This window comes from Bombus huntii, unplaced genomic scaffold, assembly GCF_024542735.1.
Source record: "Bombus huntii isolate Logan2020A unplaced genomic scaffold, iyBomHunt1.1 ctg00000168.1, whole genome shotgun sequence".
Lineage (NCBI taxonomy): Eukaryota > Metazoa > Arthropoda > Insecta > Hymenoptera > Apidae > Bombus > Bombus huntii.
The window spans coordinates 29,628-39,634 of record NW_026099406.1 but is presented as its reverse complement, the minus strand read 5'-3'; the positions used below and the strand labels follow the sequence as shown (position 1 = coordinate 39,634).

At 42.3% G+C, this 10,007-nt stretch overlaps 1 protein-coding gene across 1 annotated transcript; it reads right to left on the bottom strand.

Annotated features, from left to right (window-relative positions):
• Nucleotides 1-3,637: 3,637 nt before the first annotated feature.
• LOC126877438 (omega-amidase NIT2-A-like) lies at nucleotides 3,638-4,890 on the bottom strand. Its single transcript, XM_050640190.1, has 3 exons — nucleotides 4,712-4,890; nucleotides 4,142-4,310; nucleotides 3,638-3,866 (listed from the first exon to the last, which is right to left on the bottom strand). The coding sequence occupies exons 1-3, from the start codon at nucleotides 4,793-4,795 to the stop codon at nucleotides 3,733-3,735; spliced, it is 387 nt and encodes a 128-aa protein (XP_050496147.1). The 5' UTR covers nucleotides 4,796-4,890; the 3' UTR covers nucleotides 3,638-3,732.
• Between the last annotated feature and the right edge of the window lie 5,117 nt (nucleotides 4,891-10,007).

Here is a 10,007-nt window from a genome sequence, read left to right as displayed (position 1 = left end):
AAATATGTGTGTGTGTGTGTGTGTGTGTGTGTGTGTGTGTGTGTGTGTGTGTGTGTGTGTGTGTGTGTGTGTACTGCTTACTCAAACTATGGATCACATAACCTATACAAAAAAAAAAAAAAAAAAATTATTGTACACTATAAAGCAAGAGGTTAAATCTTTAATCTGTTAAGAATTAAATTTTTTATTGTAACTGCGAAAATTATAAAAGTACCAAGCGAAGCAAGTACGGAATATAGGGATATAGGAAGCGATGGGGAACAGCAAGTAACTCCAACATCGAAATACTACAACGATTCCAATCGAAAACGCTAAGAGCCTTAATAGACGCACCTTGGTATGTTACCAACGAAACCATCCATCGCGACCTCAAGATACCTACAGTCAAAGAGGAAATAGCAAAATATAGCGACAGATATAGCAAAAGAGTCAAGAAACACCGAAACCCCCTAATCACTGGACTACTCGATACGACGGACCAGATTCGCAGGCTGAAGAGGCACTACCCGCTAGACCTAAACGTTAGATTCATTTAATTATCCAAATTAAGCTAATGCACTTACTTATAATACTTATAAATTATACCTATCTATAATAAGTATTAACTTATTGTAAATAAACAGCCATGTCACTGCGCCACGCCAGAAAAATTACTGAAAATTCTCAACGCGAGAATTGATTGTAATTCCAACAAATAAATAAAAAAAAAAAAAAGCTGTTGCTGTCCCCAAGCGCCAAAATACGTTCTGACTACTATTTTATGTATCTCACAGAAGTATGTCTTCATTCATCATCTCCCATGCCATCCACCAACGTGTTCTTAACATGTTATCTCCTAGTAAAATATTGATATTGAGTCAGATATCCAACTGAATAATCTTTTCGGTGTCTACTATAAGACATTTAAAACCAAGGCTCGTACACACGTGTGCTTATACGTCAGATGTAATACTTAACACGAAACCTGCTTATATTAATATTAAATTTATGCATAGTAGGATGTTCGACCTTTGTAAAAATGAAATTATAATACATACAGTTTCACCGTGGAAAAGTGAATCTTTCTAGCATGTCCACGCAAATGCAGCGGAGGGGAGGACTGTGCATGCACCAAACAACTTTACGTTCGTAATTTTTCACACAAATGTACAACTGTAGGGAAATAATTATCTCTGATTTTTCGGATGTTAGGAATCGACAATATCGCATAACGGAATGCTGTGTTCTACGTATTCTATTTTTGTTACGAAAGTGGTACAAACGAAGTCCACGTAAGAATAGTACAACAAAATCGGTTGAGGTTAGGTTATCGTGCAGATATCGCGGCTTTTGCATTGGAAATCACGCAACTGCCAGTCTCGTCGTTCCTTGTAAACGAAAGAAAGGTATTGTAATCGGTCGGAATTAACATAAAACTCGTCGCATGCGACCATATGGCCTGAATGTTGAATAAACGAGAGTAGAGCGCGAGCTATGTGATTCTAACCGTTTAGGCGGAAACTAATGATTGTAACCAGAGCCGAGATATATGCCAATATTACTTTGCTCGACAAAGCGTATAAGATGAGGAGAGAATCGCGATAAGGTAGAACAAGAGACAGATATTCTCTACGTAAAGCAAGTCTGTCAACTAGATTGAAATCCTATAGCTATAACTACAGTGAATCCATATTCTGGCGAATTGTCTTTTCACAAATGAAGCTTCTGAAGAACGGAATTGATACAATAACTACTGTTCATTCATAACTACTGTTGTAAGAATCTATATATTTGTCTATCTATATCTATATATATCGATCTATATATATTTGTCAGAATGTCATTTTATCAAAAAACCCATCCTCTGTAATCATAGTTTAACGAAGCATAATTAATAGAAGAGGTAGAGCGTTAAGTGGAGATGATTTAATCACAGTTAAGTAGATAAATCTCTATATTAGTCTCTTTAATTAAAATGTCCTACGTTTTATTTGCGTCATTTTTTTTCTTCATCCAATTTAAAATGTTTAAATAACAATAGCCTATACAATATAATTTTATGTAAAAAAATTGATTATACCATGTTTATTACAGATATTTAACATTTTTGTGTACATACAAAATTTAGATTATACCTCGCTTGAGAACAAAAATTCTATTTGTTTTCCTAACATGTACTAATAATTATTGATCAAACTAGAAAAAGCTGGAGGAGATTACTTAGGAAGATTACTTAGCATCTTATATTCCTGGCAAGAGAAAATGAAAAATTCGTTTCTTCTCTTTGCTTCCCTGTTCCTTCTTTCCTCCTTTTTCCCTTTTTACATCGCGTTGTTTTACATCGCAATTTACATTTATTTGTAAAGTTTGAATCTTCTCGATATTGAAGATGTTGAAGCTGCAAGTATGTATTTCATTTTAATCCATTCGAGACCGAGATTTAATTGTAAGACGATACCTAGGTGTCGGTACGATCTGAATGTTTAGTTAGAATGATTCTGTGTTTTACTCTCTCCAGGGTATCCTTTTCATACTTTGATTTTAAATCGATGACAATCTTAAATAGTATGCCTCATATTTTTAAAATATAAAATTATATAATATGTTATTCTATAATGTATTATGTACAGTCATATATATATATATATATAATAATTCTATATTGAAAAAAATATGAAATTAACATGATATATACATTACTACGTAAGTTATATATAAAATATGTATATTATACCCTTGCCTACTGACTGATATGAATTTCTTTCGGTCTCGAATGCGTTAAAAGAGAGCGCAAAGAAGGCGAAATTACTTATTGTAATTAGTAAATCGACCTGAGAGGCAGACAGATACAAGAAAGAAGGAATATTATATTAGCGGCATTATCATGTTTTTGCTCTCTTTAAGTCTTTCATCGAGACAGACAATCTACAGGTATTAATCGACCAATTTCTCCAAGCTGATAACTTCGAATTGATGTTTATATATAAGAAGTGTTATGTGTTAATCTGTCTAAATGTTTAAAAGGTGTTATAAATTAAATGTTGTTAAACGATACGTAATTGCCTTTTGATCGTAAATTTTACTATCAAGGGGTCTTTTATGTATGCGTAATCATTGTGAATTATAACAATTTATGTGATCGATATTAAAGGTGTTTAAAAGCATGTAGTTTTTTTCTATATTACTATTCTCCTATATTATTATCCTATATTATTATAGCATTCCTATATTATTATAATATCCAATTACATGTTGATACACAAGATATACAGATTATTATTTATAACGTTTTGGTTTTCTTAATTGAGTCATTCATTTAGTACAAATGATAAGAAATTAGTAATAATTCACAAAAAAAGGATATCGTAGTAGAAATATTATAAAAAAACATTTTCTGTTTTAGTGTAGAGTTACTCCTTCTTACAGACAGTGTCGTACAAATCTGTACGTCTCTGAGAAAATGTAGGTATCTGAGCCCTTACTTCCTCAACAACTTTTAGATCTGATAGAAAAAAGAAACATACGAAGTAATAAGTAATGCTTACTAATAAATTCAACAAATACAGAGGAAGATGGCTAAATCGATAAATTAACGAGACTAAAAATTAATTACATCATGGATCTCTCGCTTTTAATTTTAAGCTGTAAATTACCGATATCGGTGACTGCCATATTCTCTTGAGTTTCCAAATCGTAAAGAATCTTTCCCCAGGGATTGGTCAACTGTGTATGTCCCCATGCGACGTAACTTGCTTAAGGAACACGAGCCGGTGATATGCAGGCAACGTATAATTGATTATCATTCGCTCTGAAACGCTGAAGTAATGACCAGTGCAGTGGTCCAGTGGTCATATTGAATGCCGCTGGATATATCAGCATTTGGCAACCTAACCCAGAGAAGCAGGAAATATGAAGCCACCGAATACCAATTAACTTCGTAGTTGCACGGTTCACATTCCATCATTTCTGAATATGCGAGGACAGTCCTCTTATTGTGCTTTTAATTCTTTTATTTGTTTCATTTTCAGCAAATATACTGGTTTTTTTAAATTAAGCTTCTTTTTATACAGAGTTACAGATTATATTAATTTTATATAGAATATATTTAAGAAAGATATTTAATTTTTTGCTAGTTAAGTATTGATCGATTAAGTTACTGTACCTTTGTTCCGATAAATGCGTGTCATTTCCTCGAATCTAATATCATAGCAAATGCCAATACCTATTTTGCAGCCCTTCACATCGAACGTCGTTAGGGAGTTACCAGGACTGAGTGAATCACTCTCTCGAAAAGTAATCTTATTAGGAATGTCGATGTCGAATAGATGTACCTAATAACATAAAAATGTGGTCGCTAATTCTATTGCTGCAACTTTTGTAATTTAATATCAAAGTTACCAACTCCTAAACTTTAATTATTTTTTATTTAATAACTGACAGCGTTTTTATCACTTTCTTTTATTAAAAAATCTTATCATTTAATAATGTTTAAAAAGGAGAAAAAATAAGTATAATAATATTTTAAGTATGTGAAAAATTTATACAACAACAAACACATTACAACAAAAATGGGCGTTTCCCGTATCATAACGTATTTTATAAACCGTAAATTATAGAATTGGTTATAGTATACGTATGTACATATGTATATTCCTAAATTATTCCTAGATAGAGTCACTTTCTTCACCCCAATATTTTCAAATTCAAAGCCATAAAGGAATATATTACTTACCTTTCGGTGTTTTGCTATCAAAGTTCCATCGGGACCCCAAATAGTACAGGTATTGTACAATTTAGCGCCCTCTATTTCAGGCATCGTACCACCAACTACATAGATGTTGTTTTCTTTAGCTGCGTTCGATGAAGCAACGCTCGTTTCACCATCAGGAATACTCTCGGCGTATTTTGGAAAGTACTCTGCATTGCAATATTTCAATTAATGAAGAATAACTGTCTTTTGTTCCAACCATAAATTAAATTGAAATGTTTGTCAGTTTTTTATTTTTTAAATTATTAAAATAACTAAGTTTTATATTTCGACTTAATTAAATATGCAATTACTTAGCTAATAGTATATATAATAAATTGTTTCTACAGGTTCAAAATGAAAAATGAATATTTAGAAATATTTAATTACGACAATGCTATTTGTGTTAGCATCAGTGGCTTGTTACTCAACGACTTTGCTAGTACTTTTTGAAACATAAAGTTAGTTTTCAATTAACACTTATACTAGAGGCGGAATTATAAATGCAAAATAATTGATAATACTAATTTATAAGTACCTAATTATTAGTATCTTAAAAAATATATTTATACAAAAATCACGATAATCATGAAAATGGGGAAATCCTATATTCTCGAATCAATTCACAATTTATTTTGTATATTAATTAGATTCCGCGCTCATCAGTACGTACTCACTGGCGACATCGAGAAAATGTATCGGCAATTCCTCGTACGACCAGAGGATCGGAAATATCAAAGGATATTATGGCGCAGCGCGAGTGGAGAAACAGAAACATATGAGCTTAACACCGTAATACTCTTATCATAGAAATAGAAGCAGTCCTCAATTCCCGCCCGCTAACTCCTATCTCCACCGATCCAAATGATCTCCTAGCCCTCACTCCCGGACATTTCCTCATTGGCGATTCATTAATGTGCTTACGTGATCGAGATTTCAGAGACATTCCATCGAACCGACTCTCCAAATGGCAGCATATCCAACAGCTTAAACAACATTTTTGGAACCGCTGGCATAAGGAGTATTTGAACGAGCTAACCAACCGCAATAAATGGAGCAAGGGTGGACACAGCATCCAAAAGGGCACAATCGTCATCCTCAGAGAGGACAACGTTCCCTCCATGCATTGGCCTCTGGGCCGAGTTATCAAGGTTCAACCAGGCGCCGATGGTGTCATCCGGACAGCTACAGTTCAGACGGCAAAGAGCATTTTGGATCGGGGCGTCAAAAGGCTTGTCCCACTGCCAATTCAACCCGATCTCGAGAAACCCGAACAACTAGCCACCGAGACGAAATAAGATGGGAACTTCAACCACACCTCGCTAGTTTGATCGGTACCCTCTCAACGGGGGGAGAATGTTACGCCATGCGGCTTACAATAGGTCATATTCTTAACTATCGATCGCGGCACTATAATGTCGCAGACGGATCGTCGCGTCTGCCCGGCAAACAAACATTGTAGTGGCAAGCGCATGGTTCATTAAGCAGGGCGACTTCCAGAAACGTCGACTCGTGGCCCGTATTTTACCTCGCGTAAAAGAATGTGGCGTGATCCGAACGTAGTGGGGGTCGCCTTCCAGAAAAAACGAAAAAAATCGAAAGGCGTTCAGAACTTTTCGAGATGTCGAACCGTCAACACATGTGGTATGTCGCGCATTACTTATCAACCAAAACGCAGTTACATTTTTTTTGTTCCATTTATATCTTTCTAGTTAATAAGTTGTTGAAATAAACATTAATTTATTTGTGTTAATTCTGTGGAATTTCGTTGAACTACCCTTATTATCATAATCGAAATAAGGGGATCGATCAGTTCGTGGCGTCGATTATTTAATCGTAACGGGAACTTACAACTCTCGTTGACGTGCTATCTCGCGATCGCGTCTCTCCGCGAACGGTCGAAACAAAATGATTCACTAAAAACTGTCCTGAATTCCTAAGAATTTATTTACCGCAAAACTGACAAAGTGTTTATTTAAAACATGAGGTTGAAGGTAGTCCTTTTCTTTCATTTCATTCATTTTCATTTTCTTTCTTAAGTATGGCTAACACAATATCTAATCAATTAAAATTTTATATTTTCACGTGAAAAGTTTCTTTAGATAATTATTATCAACATGATGACTAACTCTTACGGATTAATACGTGTCTGTAGGGCAATCCGGTGGACTTGATCGGCCTTTTACTTCGAAAGTTGAGTAATCGGTGTCGCTTTCTTACGCATCTTTGAACTGTATAAATGTTTTAAAATTGTTTGATCCAGAATGTACCACACCGGACAATCAAGAAGGCAGGTGCCTTGACTACAGAAAATGTAAACCTCTGCAAGAAATATGGCAGATACAGTACCGTACAGCCACCGATTTTTATAGACGATCAGTGTGCAGATACCAGGGCAATGTTACGATCGTTTGCTGTCCGAACGATCCAAACAAAGAGAAGAGAGAAATTTTAATAAAAACTGTGTATAAGTATAAGGCTTTGCGACCACCATACTGTGGTTTTAGCAACGTCTCTCATACCAGGGTGGTCGATGGTAAACCAGCTGAACTTGGTACGTTTTATGTCTTTCTTTCCGATTAATAATAAGCCATTTACTGCAAAGAATGAACTTTAAAGGCATTAAACAGCACATCAATGTACATTTCAATTAGACTAAATAATAATGCTATGATTTTATCGGTAGTAACTTTACTTATTAACTTGAATTATTTCTTTCTTTTACTTCATGTTAGGAAGAGTATCTTTTTGCTTGAAAAAAAAAAAAAAAAAAAAAAAAAAAAAAGGTTGGGTTAGGTTGGGGTTAGGTTGGGGTTAGGTTGGGGAGCACGAGGCGGGCATGGGTTCCCGGGGCATAGGACCATGCCCTGGGAAACCCCGATGGATCTGATGTTCTCTTACAGTCGGGTGGCGGCCGATCGGTGCCCTTGGCACCCGTCGGTTCGCCGATCCGGTGCGGAGAACTTCGGAGAAGTTGGCGGGCCCATGCCTGTCAAGACCACTCACCTCACCTTCTCGCGGGGCTCCCTGTCGCCCTGCACCGGCTTCGACCGGGGCAGGGCGCGAAAGAGTGAGTGGCACCAGGACGGAGACTTCGACGACGACCTCGGCGAAAAACGAACAACAATATGGAAATGGAGAACATAAACGACAAAGTTTACGGTGCAGGGGAGGGATACCCCAGTACCGGCGCAGTCGCGGGTAGTGAAGTGGGCCCCGCTGCGTCGATATCTCGCGACCACGGCCGTTCGAGGGTGGACCGCCAGGCCCCCGGACGCGTTTCTACGACTGGCGATGAAACAACGGGAGAGAGGAGGAGGATAACGGCAGGAGGACATTCAGAGGACGACAGGATGGAGACCGCGGAGGAGCCTCCGAGGAAGGCGACGAGACGTTCGCTGAGAGCCGCGAACAGGTCCGAGTACGTTTTTCTCGCGCCGGCCACGATGGACGACGGTACGTCACCGATGGCGGGGGGATCGCGGGGGCGGGCGAGGTCCGACGACGAGGAGTCGGTCGCCTCGATCGCCTCGCGTTCGTCGCTGGCTTCGATGGCGTCCAGGGGTAAGAGGAAGAGAACGGCAGCCGCGACAACACCGGTGGTGTCCGAAGAGTTGGAGGTGCAGATGAGGACGAGTTCTCCGGCGGAAATCAGCGCGGGCCTGACGATGCACGTGTCTGAAATCATGCACGTCGCGACGACGTCGTCGAACCTGAAGGGGACCTACATCAGGTCCCTGAAGAACGCGGCGAGCTATATCACCGCCGCCTGGAACGAGGAATCCGCGAGGAGGGAAAGGCCAGCGCGTGCCACCGACGACGTGGACGCGAGGCTGTCCGTGCTGGAGGGGGAGAACGCAGCCCTCCGCCAGGAGCTGAGGAGACTGGCCGCTCGCATCAACGAGTGCCCGCGATGCTCCGACGCGGCTCCCGAATACGCCCGCCCCGCGTGGGAAGGCGGAACCGAGAACAGGACGCGTCTGGACGCCCTGGAGAGAGCGGTCCGAGAACTGGGTCCCTCCATTCTCAGGACCATCGAAGAACGATTCGGAGACGCGCGAAGTCAACGCACCCCCGAAGCGCGACCCAGCGGGGACCGCCCCGTCGACCCTCCCGCCGCCCAACCGACGCCGCCCCGAAGGGAACGGGAGGACGGCGGATGGGAGCTGGTGGAGACGACGAAGAAAAGGAGGAGAAACAGGAAGAAGGCGAGCGAGGCGAAGGCAGCCGCCGCCGCCGCCGGAGGAGAGGCGGCGAGGAAAGGTCCGACCGCGCCACCACCGACGCGGGTACGGCAGCAACAACGGCAGCAACCCCAGGCCGGCAGGACGACGGGCGCACCGAAGGCGAGCGCCCCCGCAACGCAGAGAGGACCACCGCGGACACCCAAGGTGGTCACGCCCCCTCGCGCACCGCGAACATCCGCGGTGACCCTGACGTTGAAAGAGGGGGCGAGGATGTCGTACGCCGACGTCCTGGAAGCGGCAAGAACGAGGATCCCGCTATCGGAGCTCGGCACGGAGCGCCTCGAGATGAAGAAGGCGATGACGGGCGCCATTATAATACAAGTCCCCGGAGACAAGGACAGGGGAAAGGCGACGCTACTGGCGACGCGGCTGGCCGAGACGCTGGACCCGACGGCGGTGAGAATCGCCACACCGACCAGGATGGCGGAGCTGCGCGTGACCGGGATTGACATCTCGGTCAAGAAGGAGGAGCTGCGAAGAGCACTGGCCTCGGCGGCGGGATGCGGCAGCGCGGAGGTGCAAGTGGGCGAGATCGGCGCCACCAGAGGCGGCCTCGGATCGGTATGGGTCAGGTGTCCGGCGGCAGGAGCCCGCAAGCTGGCCCAGGCGGAGAAGATAGCCCTGGGCTGGTCAACGGCGAGGATAAGGGCCATACCGAAGCGGCCGCTGCAGTGTTTCAGGTGCCTGGAACTGGGGCACGTGCGCGCCACTTGCGTATCCGGCGAGGACCGAGGGCACCTGTGCTACAGGTGCGGCGGGAGCGGACACCGCGCCAGAGAGTGTCCCGCTTCCGCTCCCAAGTGTCCGCTGTGCGAGTCGCTCGGGGCACCCGCGAATCACAGGATGGGCGGAGAGGCATGCAGCCCCCCGAAGGTCAAGAGGAGGAGACCGATCCGCCAACCAGCAGCGGTAGCGGCAGCAGCAGCAGCAGCCGCCGCGGCAGAGACACCGGGAAGCGCCGCCGAACCAGCAGCAGTGGCGGATGGCCGGGAGGAGGCCATGGAGGTGGCGGCATAGTTCAAGCGCCTGCTGCA